Source organism: Antrostomus carolinensis, unplaced genomic scaffold, assembly GCF_000700745.2.
Source record: "Antrostomus carolinensis isolate BGI_N321 unplaced genomic scaffold, ASM70074v2 scaffold6042, whole genome shotgun sequence".
Lineage (NCBI taxonomy): Eukaryota > Metazoa > Chordata > Aves > Caprimulgiformes > Caprimulgidae > Antrostomus > Antrostomus carolinensis.
In genome coordinates this window covers 104,149-120,187 of record NW_010298867.1, presented here as the reverse complement: position 1 = coordinate 120,187, position 16,039 = coordinate 104,149, and the positions used below count along the sequence as shown (strand labels likewise).

Genomic DNA, 16,039 nt, shown 5'->3' with positions numbered 1-16,039 from the left:
GAAATCCCCACTCATTCATTTTCACCTGAAGCAGCTTTTTCAAAAACAGATAGAAAGATAAAGCATTGTGAAGAGGTGTCGCAGCCAATGAACATACTGGCTCTAACAAAAAAGCTCATGGACAAAGTGTGAGTCAAAGAAAACAAAACAAAAGCAAAACAAAATGAATCATTCTTACTTAGCTCACTTTAATGGTTTGGTACATTGTATTTGACAATGTTTTATAATACTTTTACTTTGTATTTCAGTGTTTTGCATTTCATTTATACTGGATAGTTAGCAGTGACAAATAATGAACTCTAATGAAAGCAAAATTTAAGAGCCGTATGTTATAGCAATGACTTACAATGTGCAGTTTTCTAACGAGGGAGAGTAAATTAAATCAATTCTGAGTGGCAGAGTGGTGATTGCTTTTTCTGCAGTTTTCAGCAATCCAGCTCATGGCATGTTCTGTTGTTCCTAGTGGTGATATTAAGGAGGGGAAATTACACAGCAGCAGACCTTACTTAGGTCATCTTAAGTGGCCATAACGTCATCTTTTTGGTAACGTCCATCCCTCTATTACATAAAGAACTGCTGAAGAACAGGACTGGTAGCACCTGGCCTGCCTCCTCTGTCAGGAAATAGGAAATTGCAAAGCAAAGAGTCAGTCTAAAACTGTTTTGCACAAGGTCAGATCTAGACATCTGAAGCTAGGTAAGATAGATTCCCTCCCAGTCTACAGGATCCAATTTATTGTCGTTTAGTATGAGCATAAAGAAATGACATCAGATTGCTTTTCAGGCTAGTATGTTCAGATGATGCACTTCTGCCATGCTTGATTTGTTCAGGCACGTTGGGTGCCGCAAGGAACCATTCATTTACAGGGAAGGTGGAATAAAAAATGGACTAGGGGTCTGTTCATACCACACCTAGGAATCTTCAGTTCCATTGACCTCTCCAGGAGCAGTTTTATGACCACATTTTTACCTGCTGACATGCGGCAGAGAAGCAAGTCTTCCAAGTGCATTGTGTTATCAAAGTAGTGGCTTACGTGCTCAGATAACAAGCAAAAATGAAGTGACCTACATCACGTGGTGACTTCCTATGATTTGCTGTGGTTTTTAATTGAAAAAGATGAGGGAAGTCAGCAGTGGCTTCTCAGACATGGCTGTATTAGACAACAAAAGACCTATAAGGAGAAGACAGCTCCAGCCATGCAGATTCTTTTAGCTGAGTTGCTTGTACCTATTTTGCCTTAAATACCCTTTATTCACTTTGCTAGATATAGTTGATGGCTCTTCCGCAGTTCATTAAATACAGTTCATAGTCAAGGGACTATGGGAGGAGAAAAGCATTTTTTCTTTAAGGTTTTGAAACTCCCGACTCAGACATTCAGAAAACTTTCAGTTTTCAGTCCTAATACTCTCACAGGTTTCTCTCCCATATGGTTCTTTTCAATATAATTGAGTCTAAATGCCTGTAACCTGATCACATTCTCATTACAGTTTTTGCTACATAAACTGACCTCACAGATGATTTATGGCCATTAGACTTTATAGTACATGATTCAAAACCTCCAAGATATTTGGCACAGTATATAAATTATATAATTTATTTTGCATTAAAACTTAAATACTTGGCTATAACAAAATATAATGTTCAGACCTGGTATGACATTACTTCTTTTAATTCTACATAATGTAAGGCTAACAACTGTATAACCCACATGTCCCACCATCCCAAGCTAGTCTCTTATAAATGCTGAAGGTCAAATTCTCAGTCCAATGGAAGAGGTACATAAAAATCGACACAGTAGAAGAAATAGCCCAGAAGTGAAAGGCTTGTAATTGAGAGAAGTCTGAGAGGGTATTTGTATGTTCTGCATTGCCCTTCAATGAACCTTACAGTGGTGTGAAAGATGTAAGGACACAGATAATGGATGCTTGGGCAAATATCCTTCCAGAACCATGGAGCAGAGACAAACCAGGAAGGATCACATCACTTCTCCCTGTTGACCGTAGCATAAACTTTGTTCTTTAATTTTCCATTTAATGTGTAGCATGGCAAGAGATTGGATCCATATAAATGTGCAGACACTTCTTGGTGTACAACTAAAGTATTGTTAGTTTTTATTGTCCTTTAATGGCATCATAAAAGTTCACAGTGCCCTTCAACGGGTAATGGAGAGAATGAGTTGTGGGAAAATAGCACTTTATGTATTTTTAGGCAAGAAAAATTTATGAAGTCTCTTGTTGATGACGCTGAAAACAGCTACGAGTTAATATGTGTTTCATTGTGCTTTTTGCAGGTGCAAACATGGCCCAAGGCATAGATGCTGTAAACACTACGGAGATAATTGCATCTCATACTGTATTAAAGTAAGTGGAGAAAAAGTTAGATTGACAAACTCTGGCAAAGACGGGGTAAAAAGTCTTTAGTTGGAAAAAGCATATACTTCGGAAGTGAGAAAGGAGCCTGTTTCTCATTTTTCTTCTATTGAAAATGTGACAAGCTTGAAAACAGATTTTCTTAATTTAGGCTGGGGTGGTGGTGGGGTTAAAGTTCTCTGGTCTTTCAGGTGAGCTGTAGTGAATAAATAACAGAAAATGTGTGGGAAAAAATGGACTAGCAAGCAAGGAACTTGTTTAAGTATGTAATGCACTTCACGGCTGAGCCCACTTGTCTCTCCACCCGAAATAAAGCACCTGGAATGTGCTGCTCGGGCAGAGGGATCAGCCCTGGCACACGTACAGCTGCGCGGGTCTGGCACGCTGTGGCCGGGCACTGGGCTCGCTTCTCCATTCATTTATTTTAAGGGCTCAGGGTAATGAGAGATTGGTCACAGTTGCTGCATCCAGGAAGAGCTGTTTATGTCCGGTGGCATAATTCTTCCTCCTTTATTAATGTGATCAGCATTTTTATTTTATTTTCAGAGGAGTACTGTGTAGAGGAGATTAGTTTCGGCTGGCGTTGGGTTGGCACAGGTGGTACCACCTGCTGTGCCTGTTCTAGGAGTTGGTAAGACTCCAGAAGATCTCAGTCACTTAATTGAGATAATTACAAAAATCATACCCATTTTTATTTATGGAGCAGCAAAAATGGATTTGAGTATCTTCAGGTGCTTTTGATACATATTACTTTAAAAAATAACTTTTTACAATTATAATTTTATATACAGTTAATGTTTTCTCAGAAGAACTATGCTCAAATTTAGCATCAGAACAGATCTAGCACAACATTTATTCATGTATGTTTATTACCAACACCAACGTTTTGTGTTGTAGAGCTGTTTACATTCTTTTTACACTGCAGTACATTAGCATACCACTATGTAACATGGGTATAAATTGCACTAGAGCTCATAGGATTTGAGACGGTGCTTAAATGTTCTGCTGAATTAGGCTGAAAATATGCAGTAGAGTATTCACAAATAGTTCAGGATGGTTCTGTCACTTTTCTATTGTAGGTATGACATATTTAACAGAACCCAGATTAAAATTACAATTTCACAACCTCTTACAGCTGTCTCAGTCCACTTAATGTTTTATTCATGGACTGTTCTTTTCTTCAAAGTATAACATCTTTGGCACACTGTCTTTCCACTCAGTGCTTCCTGGCCACCTTTGTCTCTCCCATCTCCTGAGAGCTCATGTTTGATCAGCATCTTCTGGGGAGCAAATATTCCCTGTGCCTTCATTTGCAGAGTACTCTGTGTTTTCCCCGTAGATTTCAATGTCTGGCCTTCAGAATAAGTGTCCAGCAGTGCAGTGAAGATTATGTTCAAAACAAAGTTTAAAATTAAGCAGAAGTTATTTTATGGATTGCTATGCTGCATTTCCAGATCTCTGCTGATGGTAGTATCTCCTAGTGTGCAACTTATTCCATAGGTGCCTTGCTATAACTTCAGTATTCTGCACTTTTACATAAAGTGCTGTCTTTCATAACACACACATATTTTACAGTAATTAGCTCTTAACTACTGTTAGTCCAGACTTGCTTTCTGAGCTTTTTATTAATCTCACACAAAATCCTTATGCATTATTTTACAAGCACAGTTAGAACAAACAAGTAAGGATTTCTGTTAGAGTACTCATCGTGGATCTGATGCCTCTTCTCCATGGAAAACTGTCATACTATGCTGGAAAAATGATTGTGTGTGTGTGTGTGTGTGTGTGACTTCATGGGTAAAGAGAGAAGTGATCTGACCATTATGGAGCATAATGAGATTGAAATGTCTTTAAAACAAAAGGGTGGCCAAGAAATAGGGATTGGTCTTGCTTAATTACTCTAGTTGAGAGACCCAAATCTGATTTCAGGTTGTGAGTTCCTGGGATTATAGTGGGCTGTCCCCACACTACTGTCTATCCTTTCTTAGGTGGGTAGGGAGATGGGTTAATGATGAAAAGAACAGGAGAAACAAAAAAGGTGTATTCAGGAGTCTCTGTCCTCTTAATTTGTTTACTCAGCATCATTTTATTCATGTTTCATATACCCTTGATGGGATGAGGGGAGAAGAAAACCCAACTGATAATGGAGCTGAACTGTCTTGACCTCACTTAAAATGATAATTTTTAAAAAGACATTTTTATAAAGCTGTTCTCTCTTTAAAGAAACTAATTGTGCATTTGAGCTATCCTTCATTCTGTACCAGTCTTGTATGGTAGTTTAGTATAAATTGTTCTTGACTACAATAATATAATCAGGGAAGTATCACTGAAGTGGCAGCCAGATATTTGAATTTCCTGCCTTTTCTGGGACTTTTCTAAAAATTAAAACATAAGTGAAAGCATTTATTTTGACATATTTGGATTTTTAAAGATCCAAAATTCTTAATGCATTTTCAGTTCTCTCTAGGTTTGTTCCTGGAATCAATCAGTGATAACTGTCAGCTGACATGATTTGAACATGTTTTTGTAATTCCATGTCTGTAAGGGAGCTTTCAAATCTGATAATGATCTGATGAGCTGCTTATTGCCAAAATTTCCTGTCTGTGCTATATTTTCCCTTACCCTTGAACAGCTCGTCTTCTTATTATTGTATCTGTGCTTTAATTGTCATTCCATGCTCTTTTTCTCCTGCTTCACATTTAAATGCATGTTAGCTAGTTGACATAATCCATGATAGCTTTTATGTAACATTTAGTAGTGACGTACCACCAGATCTCAAAGACTTCCCTTCAGATTTTATATACTTAAAATACTTTGGGTTTGTAAATGTTTGAGCAACCTGGTCTAGTGGAAAGTGTCCCCACTCATGGCAGTGGGGTTGGAACTAGATGATCTTTAAGGTCCCTTCCAACACAAACCATTCTATGTCTGAAAAAAGCTACCAGAAGCAATCAAACAATATTTTCCCTATTTTGGATTCCACTTGATTACAGTGAGGAGACATTAGCCAACAGTAGTAGTCCAGTTGTCTATTTTTTCTGCTAGTGCTGCAGATGACACCAGATGACCCTCACAACTTGCCTAATGACTAGCATGACGAAAAAGAGTATGAGAATGTTTTCTGATGGCTGTAACCCCTGCATTCTGTCTCTTGAAGGAACAAGGGCAACTGTATACCCAGTAATAATTTTAAAGCTCTTAACTATTTTATTTTAAACATCTTAACTAATTCCTAATATATTGCAACAGGTTGACTGAGTTTTGGTCTGATACTGATCTCTGTTAATGTACACACACATGCTTTTCTGAATTTGAGTTATAGCAAATATCTTGACTGTATTACTAACTTTTTAAGAAATCTCTTTCTCAGAAGGGAAAAAAAAAAGTTTCTTCAATGTTTTGCAGATGTGTAATTTCACTGTGCTGCTACATCTGGCTGATTTGAGTCCCAGCTCAAAACCTTTGTGGAGAAATGGCTCTTAGCAGAGTTTTCTTCACTCACTTCTGTTTATTATAGTGTCCTGTGTATACTCTACTGTTTTGTACCTCTGTTATTATTTGACATCTTTTTATGCAAGATAAGAGTTACAATATTGTGCATTGATTATAGGACATAATACTTTCTGTGACTCTAAAAGACACCTGTAATTGCGATATGGATTCACCTCGTTGATTTAATGAACTAAATAGAAAGATTTTATGCACTACTTACTGCTCTTTAGCGCACAGGAAAACTAAGCCTCGGTCCTTCTTTTCAGCACTTCTAAGTAGGCTACTCATAAAAATAAAGTCATGGTTATATTTGAGTGTTTCCAGTTGGAATTTGTTTCCTAATGTGGTGTTCCTCACCCCCTCAGAGCCACCTTTGCTACAGCTGGGTTAAAACGCCAAGCATAGAGTACTGTTGTTTCTTCTCTTGGTTTGGGCTTTGTTCATAACTGCTGGTTTTAGGACTTTAGTTTTATATAATGGTACCTGATATCATAATCATCTCATTTTTTTGTGGGACATGAGGGCTATGTACTTCACAGTAGGGTACCTCTTCATTTTATGTGCAAATATACGTTCATCTTAATTTTGACATTTTAACTACAAAAAATTCACAGTGGGTTTACATCTATCCCTATCTCACATACCTTTCAGTGGGCATTTTCATTTCATCAGGAAACACTGGGTCGTTAGCTGTTCAGTATGTACAATTTACATAACTTTAAGAGTAGCAGAGGAAGAAATGGCAATTTTTCATTCATAGCTGCTGGATCGTTGGATGACACAATATATTTTATTTCAGTTGATTCTCAGAAACCATGTCTTGAGTAGCAGGGAGATTAATTGCTTCAGGAAGAGTTTATTACTGCATGTTTAACCACAATAAAATTTTATGAGCTTTATGATGCATTATAAAGTTCTGTAGGAGACAAAAATGTTTTGAGTTTCTGAGTTGGAAAGGTTGCTCAATCAAACCCTCTGTCAGTTATCCCTGTAACTGAAATTGTCTCGGTGTCCCCAAGTATCTTCCAAAAAATGAACTGCAGAAATCATGAGCAGAGTGCCTGCCTTATTTGCCAATAGTGAGTGCACAGATAGTTTTCAGATAAAGCATCTTCCAACCAAAAAAATGGATAGGTTTTATTCAGAATTATTAGAGAAGTTCAGACATAGGGTAAGAATAATAATAGGAAGCTGTGGAGGAAATTATAAGAAACTGGGGAGAAGAATTTGGAAAGAAAAAGTAAGTCAGTGTGGTTTTGTGACATGGTATAAAAAAACAGATCTGTATCCAAGGTGGAGTAGTAAGAAAAAATCTTTGGAACTCATGTTACCCTTTCTCAGTAGCTCTGCACATAATCTCCCTTCCAGTTTCACCCTTTTTCTTGCTGCAGGCATCACTCAACCTCCAGTACATGAGCACATACCAAGCCATCAGGATCAATTTCTAATTTTCACACTTTCTGAAATCTTTTTTTTTGTGGACTTTTTCCTCCTGTAGTGCTATCTCCAGACATTTGAGTGCAGAGGTGCTTTTTTTTCCCACTGCATTACTTTCCTCTATATACCCATTTGTGGTTAAAAGCCGGTCAGTAACCTGGAAATGAAGTCATTAGGATTTTTTCAAGGGACAGAATTTTGGAGCAGAGGAGAAATAGAGTTTTTCCATTGAGGCCTCTTAGATACTCATAGAAATTAAAGGAGAGTCTATGATTTTATTGCCTTTGCTATTTTACAGAGGAATCAGGGAAAAAAAAAAAACTGGTCTTGAGTTTGAGGGTGGAGATGCATTTTACATTGTATCTGCAGAGGGGGTTTTAAACTGTTCAATGTCCAAACTAAGTACTTCTGTAGATGTTTTTGCTTTTCCTTTTTCTGAGTTTGTGTTTTCTTGCCACTAAATCTTACTTTCTTTTCTCTAGGGTTTCATTAGGATGTTTAGCATCGGTTACCTGATCCAGTGTTGCCTTCGAATTCCATCCACTTTCCGGCAGCTGTTTACAAAACCATCCCGGCTACTTTCCCTCTTCTACAACAAAGAAAATTTCCAGCTTGGAGCTTTTCTGGGATCTTTCGTCAGTATATACAAAGTAAGCTTCTCACATACAGAAATGACAAATGCCATGGTTTTTATTTCACTTTTCAGACTCTCACTGATACTTTTTGCTACAGCATGTCACTGACAAATGCTATGGTATTTCAGTAATCAAATTGTAAATAGCAAACTGGTCTTCCATTCCATCTGTTTTTAATATCATTTCTGAATAAACCGGATGGATTTTACATCATGGCATCAAGATCAGGAGATACAGGATATCTCAGACAAAGTGAATTCAGATTTCCAAGGGACTTTTTGTTGCACAGAACCATTTTAGCGCAGACAGGAGTAGTGACTGCAGTAGCAGCAGCGTTGCCAGAGAGAAGCCATTTGTGGATTATTTTTTGGCTCAAATATCTGGAATTCTTACTTGATGCTAAATAGCAGGAGGTTGCAGAACATATATCATGTGCAGCTGAGGAGAAGTTGCACTTAGCACTTGGAAATCTACCCTTCCACACCATTATAAGATGACAGATTGTGAACTGATACGCATTCATACAGCATTGTTGGAGTTAATCAAATTATATTTATTTATGCCAAAAGAGAATGTGACCAAGCACACACCCTAAGGGAGAATATGTTGCATACTGCAATGCTGAAGTGGCTTTTGCACTTTTATATTCTTAATCACACATGTCATTTTTCAGCTGCCACTTTACTTGCTCTGCAAAGTTTAGATAATTCTGTATTATTCGGGGTAAGTATTAAGGGAAATTAAAAAAGCAAGTGTTACTTGTCAGCATAACTGCATCTCACTTGACTTGCAGTCAGAGTGAGCACAATAATTTGTAAGGTTACAGTTTAAAATTTTTGATGGCAAAGTACAAATGGGCTTTTCAGAGTTTATTTAAACATTTTTTTTCTCAAAATTTAAGGGAAAAAAGTGTTTAAATGCAAAAGCTGAAATTATTTTGATGTCTTTTAAAAGCTCCAATTGCAAAGTGTAATTTAGTTCTATAGATACTCATTTTACAAGGGTGACATATCTGACCTTCATTTATAATTTATTAAGTATGTACTTTCTGTTATTGTTTGTGTTCCATAACTTACACAGATTTGAGTTGCATTATTTTTTACTTCCAGTTTGAAGTAAGCATGTAGGGCAGCGGAGATTCTACTCACTTCAAAAGATTGGATTTCTGCCAAAAAAAAAAGAAATGCTTGATGCATTTTGAACCCAAAGGAACTGCATAAGGGGCTGCTTTTAAAAAAAGTCCATCTTGTCCCTGAAAGCAGTCTGCAATGCCATATAGGATTGTAGTAGCTGCACTATTAATATTTTGTGTTCACCTTACTGTTAATTAATGTCAGTAAACATGGTTTTGCAGAAAATAAGTTGGACGTGGTTTCCTTTTTTAAATTAATTTAGGTATTTGAGTAGTAAAGTTGACTGTCATAATTGCAATGTATCAATGGCTTTGCAAGGAATATATTTATTAAAAGTGTGCAGTGTAAAATAGCTAATGAGACCACATCTGTGGTACTGTGTAGATTTTTGGACACAAATATTACTTCATTTCTTCTTTTAATTTTATTATCTTTTCCAAGGGTGGGTTCACCTGAGGGCCACCAAGGTTATTTGAGGACTGAGTCATATGGTGTGTGAGGAGAAGCTGGGAGAACCGGGTTTTAACCTGGAAAAACAAGGCTCAGGGGAGATTTTATTGCTCTTGGAGGTGTGCAGTGATAGAATGAAAGACAATGGATATGAGCTGAAATACAGGAGATTCCAGATATAAGGAAATATGTTTTCATGTGAGGGCAGATGTATATTGGAACAGGTTGCCCACCGAGGCTGGATAGTCTCCGTCCTTGGAGATGCTCAGAATTCTACTGGACAAGTTCCTGAGTTACCTGCTCTAATTCAACCTGCTTCAGGCTGGACCAGATGATCTTCAGAGGTCCCTTCCAACATAAATCATTCTTGGATTCCATGAAAAGCACACATTAGAAGGGTTAAGAGGCTGACACACGTATCTCAAAGTAGACATCAGCAGGCTGCCATACTGCATTATATAATGTTCTCTCAATGACATCAGCACTGGATTGGGCCATACTATGCAGATCTCAAACCATTTAGAAGCAAACAGAAATTTACCAGGAATAAAATTTGGAGATAAAGTATGTTCCAAAACAGTTGAAAAAAAAATGCACAGAATATAGCAGATGTGGAACAGTCTGAATCATTTGGTAACCAATCAAATATATTTGAAACCAATGCTCATCCAGATTAAATATATTCTAATGCAGCCTAAGTGACAATTGCTTACATCCATTCTGGCCTGAACAGCTGTGTGTTGTTGTCTGCATCAACAAACAGGTTATGATGTGTTTCACTGTATCTTTTAATTATACTCAGTTCTAACTTTTTAGATTAATGTGTTTCCCTGGTTCCAGACTTGGTTGGATGTACAGAAAGATCTCAAGCTGTTTGATGTGTAGCTGAAACAGACTTTATAGAGTCTAGACAACCAGAGCAAATGAAGATGATGTGAACTCAAGATTAGCTTTGGAATTAGATTGGTGTTGAAATAAGATTGGTTTGCTTTCTGATTTTGAAAGAAAAAATAACTGTAAACTGTTAAAATATTTCAGGTACTGTGGATTATAGGTTTTATCACACTACCCTCTCAATTCATGCTGTGTGCTATATTACCAGTTTATAGAGCAATATGTCCAGTCTAACCATTCTGAAAGAGAAATAACTAGGGCTAATCCTGCTGTCTGTTCACCTACAGGGTACTAGTTGCTTCCTGCGTTGGGTACGAAACCTAGATGATGAGCTTCATGCACTTGTAGCTGGTGAGTCCATGAAAAGAAATCTACATTGCGTCTGCTGGGACTCTGCAAATATTTCTCTTGTGCATGTAGTTGGATGTCTGTCCTCTCATTCCCGTTTCAGACTTGTGTGATGAAATTAGGACTGTATGCATTAAGGTTGCATCAAAGTGACAGTAGTGTTTCAAGTGGTTTCAGATAAAGACATGCAATTAAAATTGTGAGACAAATTCAGTCCATTGGTGTGGTGTTTTTTTACAGTCAGCTTCATTGTATGCACAAATGTAAACTTGTCCTTTATTTTCCAGCTGTAGAGGTGTGAGGTTGAAATATTGACTCTCCTGTATGTGACAGAATATGCATTTGAAAGCAAGAGCTCCACTCGATCCAAAGAAGGAGCCTTTTGCCATGAAATTTGTGTAGTGTTGCAGGCACTTCCCTTGCTGTTCATGCATCTGCCACGTATGGGAACCTCAGATGTGTCTCTTCTTTGTAGGAAGAGAGAGGAAATTTGACGCTGTGCTTCTGAGCACTGAACTATAGATTTGTTTCAGGGTTTCAAAATTCTCTCTCTTTTTTTTTTTTTTTTTTTTTTTTTTTAAATGACATAAACCATATTTTGGTGGGCAGCACAGGAACATCATTAACTTTGTTGTAGCAACAGAAAGCATGATCTTGTGCAGTGTCTCTTGAGCTGATGTACTGCAACAGCAACGATAAATCACAATCTTAACCATGTTTTTGTTTCCTAATTGTTACAGGGTGTCTAGCAGGAATTTCTATGATGTTTTACAAAAGTACTACCATCTCTATGTATCTGGTGTCCAAATTAGTAGAGGTAAGATGTTACCCTCAAAATAGTTCTTTATTTAATCTATTTTTTCAAGGCAGAAAAAGAAAATGAACTTCACAGGCTTTCTCAGCTGATTCCAGTATAATACCAAGTTGTGTGGCAGTGGTATGTGTCAGGAGGTGTGTGCCAAGAGGCAGTACCATTCTGTGGTCTCATTTCTTTCTTATTTTCCTTTCTGTGACTCATTTTAAAAGTCCTGTATCCACTGGTCTCCACGTATATTCTCCATGAAATTTTTTAATCTTCTGGTAGCCCTTTGCTTTGTAGCATTTGCAGATTTTTTAAATCTGAAAGTTCCAAGAATGTCTGTTCTGCCAGAAACATAAATCACACCTAGTCCTTAATTGCAGATTTATTGCCAAAAGCTACAGCTTAACTTCCTGCCTTTGTTCCCTAATTTTGGCATTCAGCAATCTAAAATAACTCAAAATAGCTTGGGTTTTAGTCTATAGCTGGAGTTGTTTGTCAGTATACTTCAACTGATTGAATTCCCAGCTTTGCAATGAACGTCTTGGGGATTGGACTAGATGATCTTTCGAGGTCCCTTCCAATCCCCAACATTCTGTGATTCTGTGAATTACCATTTTTCGGGAGTGAATTATTTCTGTGAACTTGTTAAAAAATTAGGAGCCCAGGAATAAAGAAGTTTGTTGAGTTTGGGTGTGTTGATTATACTTTGCTAACCAGCTTTTGATTTCTTACTGTGATTTTTCCATAAAATCAGGACTTAGTCATGGTTATTTCCCCAACAGCACCACTGGAATAAGTTGGGAGCGTTCTCTTATTATGCATCATCCTCAAATCACAAAGCTCTCCCCTGCAGACCTTGAGGGCCTCATTCCCTTGTGATACTTACCCACCTCCATTACCAGAGCAGAAATCATTTCAAAGAATATAAAAAGAAGGAATTATTTTTAAAGCATAAAATTAAACATAAAAAGGGAAGATATACTCTGTTTATGCTTCCTCCTTGTAATCCTAGATTAGGCTCTGAAGGTAGTTCACATAATGGTTATATAAAAGCAACTCTGAGTTACCCATATTGACTCTTAGAACATCAGTTGTAAAAAAACTATATTATCTTGTATTGCTGTCGGTTTTCTCTGGACTTTGAGACATTGTGGCTGCAGTGAAATAAGAAAAGTGCTATGTGTTCTTTCTTTCTTTCTGTTTCTTTTTTTTTGTTTTGTTTTGTTTTGTTTTTTACTACTTTTATCATCTTACCAAGCCAAGGGTAACTGACCAGAGGCGTGTGCTGCTTTGGAAGGTCAAACTGTGCTCAGGAAAATAAACTTTACATGTTTTCTCAGAAAGAAAAGTATGTGATTTCAAGCTGTTTAAGAACAGTGAATATTCACTTTGTTGGAATAGTTACTGCGTTGTTCTTTTGCTTTTTTTAAAATGAAGAATTTAATATAGCAAACTTTCCCTTTTTTATCTTTCAGATCTATACTACCCTTTTAACACCCAAGCTGTTGCTGGGTCCCATTCTCTGCATTTATAGCCTCTTATTCTACTGCTCTTGGATAACTTTGATAAGCTAGTTAAATCAATGTCACATTTGTGGACATATACAAAAATGTACGAGCATAGATTAGTAATGTTGACATGTTACTTTGAAAAGATAAAATAAATAAAAGTAAAAAGCTACTTTGTTTATTTTGTTTCATTTATCATTTTTTGTTTATTTTACTAGACTATATACTTCAAAGGCATCGAAGCAGGGAAGGTTCCCTATTTTCCTCATGCAGACAGCATCATCTATGCCATTTCTACATCGATATGCTTTCAGGCAGTAAGTATGTTGTCTTCTAACAGAATATGAAGTTCTTCTAATTTAAGTCAAATGTTGAATGAAATGAGGAGCACAGGATACAGTGACACAGAAAAAATGGTGTGATGTTGTGATTCCAGCAAGATGGTGTGAATCAGGGCTCCTGCATCCTGCTTTGGAGTGTCACAGTGGGAAGATAATTTCTAGGACTCAAATTCCTCCTGTGCTTATAGATGAATACATTATACAAAGCATTGAATTCTTTGGAAAGGATCTTAAAATGGATTGACCCAGAAGATGAACATAAATGTATGGACTTTCATAAGCATGTGAAAGGACCATTTTTCAAGGAGACAAAAAATATATTGTACTATTTTATGGTTTTTTTTAATCCGCTGGAATTTTTTACTTTTGGCAAACCTGAATTCAAGTTGCCTATTTGAAAGAATCTGCAAAAATTAGCAAGGAAGTCTGAAGTTTTATGTTTGAAAGAAGCTGTAGTTACCATCTTTGGCCCTTTCTAAGTCAATTACATGCTTTCATTACCAGTCCCTTTATCAGCTATAAAACCTCCTTTTCAGTGGTACTCCACTAGTGTTATTCCACTACTGATCCACGTTCCAGATCTGCTCAGCTATAAAACCTCCTTTTCAGTGGTACTCTATATTATTCCACTACTGATCCATGTTCCAGATCTGTTGAAATGTCCCTAAATATTTTTAATTTTTCCTTAACTAATTATATTTTTGTACCCCTCAATAAAGAGAATATAAAAGCAGTCTCCTGCTGTCTTATGCTTAACAGAACAGTTCTGCTCCTCCTCCTCATTACTCCCATATATTTGGGAATATCTCTTATTCTGGTACCAAAGTGAACTGATATTTTAGGATGTGCTTGAAAGTCTGCAGCACTGAGATCCCCAAACTGCTATTGGCAAGGACCATTATATGAGGCTAACAGTAATAAAGTTAATATGAGAAAAGAGGAAAGGGTTTTTTCATTACATAATAACTAGTTGGAAAAGGAGCCCAAGATTGGAAATAAATTGCTAGATTTAGGAGGGAGGAAGGAGGGGGAAATTAGAAAGCGATGTTGTTACTTGCTATAGTCATAAGTGACCTGGAACAGAACAGAATAGAGAGAAGACAAGGATTTTGGTATATAAAGCTATTTAAGATGCGTAACATGGGAGGTAAAGATGACTACAAGAAATGGTAGATCACAAAATGCAGAGTGACTGGGGGATGAAATAGCAGGTAAATTTGTCATCCCCAAGTGCAAAATCATGTACGTAGTAATAATAAGGGTTATTGTTGCTTTGTCTGCAATGAGATCTAAGTTAATTTTCACCACATATGAAAGATAGTCTTCTGGAAATATCTGTCTGTGCTGGTGGTGGTCATATAGAGCATCGAATTCAGCTGTGAGTGGTTTGTCTACTGACATCACTGGACGTTGACAGATTCACAGCTGGTTTCGGTCCGTGAATCATAAGGGGATTTTGAAAAAATTCAAATAATATAAAATATACATTTCCATAACTATCCTTTCACTGATCTTGTTAGCTGGCTCTGACAGAATACTCTCCTTGCAGGCTGTCATGGAAGTTCAGAACCTGAGACCTTCGTACTGGAAATTTCTTTTGCGACTAACAAAGGGCAGGTATGTAACCAGGGGTATCTTATACCTGGTCTAAACACGTCATTCATCATATTAATCTTCCCGTGTCAAGAGCAGAGCCATTCGAGTACGTATGGGCTCATTTCCTTAATATTTACTTTGCTAGGTTTAGTCTAGTAACAGGAGCAAAGACTTTGCTCTAGTTAAGACCATTGAGCAGATGAGTGTTTTACTTGAAGGCTTTTTTATCTTCAGTTCACTTGGAGGGTGGAATGCTTTTGGATTTCAGTGGCATATGAAGAATCTGGTAAACAACTGTACAGGTTGAAGAAATCACCTAGTATGTACTGTGATTGACAACATGGTATTACTACGTGTTTAAAAGCATTACTAGAAATATCAGTGTTTCTTAAGAATACTTTGAAGATTCAGTAGTTTTTTATAGGACATCTATTTCAGTTGGGAAAGGATTTTTTTTTTTCTTGGAAAACTGATGAAAATTTTTCACTGATTATAACCATAAATTTACACTGTAATATCTTACTGGATATTTTCTCTCTTATTTGTTGTGGGGATCTAAAACACCTTTTAAAATAGATTTTGCTGTAATTGATTTATGAAAATACAATTTAGTGAAGTGTACGCTGTTATACTGATGTAGTATGTGGCAGAAACAAGGCATCCAAATCGTGATGTAGATCAGTTTATGAATGGGACTATAAAAGATAACATTGGTCGTGACAGTGACTGTACCAATGGAAGTGAAATCAGAGGCCAGAGGAGCATGTTGAACCTACGCTCCCCATGGCACAGGACACTCTTAGCTGGATGGGAGGTGACTGAATACATTGCTAGACGTAGTGGAAGCTTTCCTTAGATGCCTGGTGGCAGTCTGCAGGCAACCTCTGAGGCCGTACAAACACGATACAGGGGATGATGTCAGTGCAGATGTCCAGTTTTGGCTGCATTTTTCCCTCTCGTGCTAATCCTGAGATTGTTTTAGTTGAAAGAAAGGAGGGAAAATAAATTATGTTCTTATTCATTTTATCTGAAGC

At 37.1% G+C, this 16,039-nt stretch overlaps 1 protein-coding gene across 1 annotated transcript in view; it reads left to right on the top strand.

The window, feature by feature from the left end:
- TMEM135 (transmembrane protein 135) overlaps nucleotides 1-16,039 on the top strand; it is a 19,309-nt gene that overhangs the window by 1,944 nt on the left and 1,326 nt on the right. Inside the window, exons 4-10 of the mRNA XM_010162590.2 lie at nucleotides 1-128; nucleotides 2,291-2,360; nucleotides 7,781-7,948; nucleotides 10,698-10,761; nucleotides 11,499-11,575; nucleotides 13,287-13,385; nucleotides 14,959-15,026. The exon at nucleotides 1-128 is cut by the window's left edge and continues 7 nt beyond it. Of these exons, the coding sequence (XP_010160892.2) occupies nucleotides 1-128; nucleotides 2,291-2,360; nucleotides 7,781-7,948; nucleotides 10,698-10,761; nucleotides 11,499-11,575; nucleotides 13,287-13,385; nucleotides 14,959-15,026 (674 nt within the window). The remainder of the gene's footprint in view (nucleotides 129-2,290; nucleotides 2,361-7,780; nucleotides 7,949-10,697; nucleotides 10,762-11,498; nucleotides 11,576-13,286; nucleotides 13,386-14,958; nucleotides 15,027-16,039) is intronic.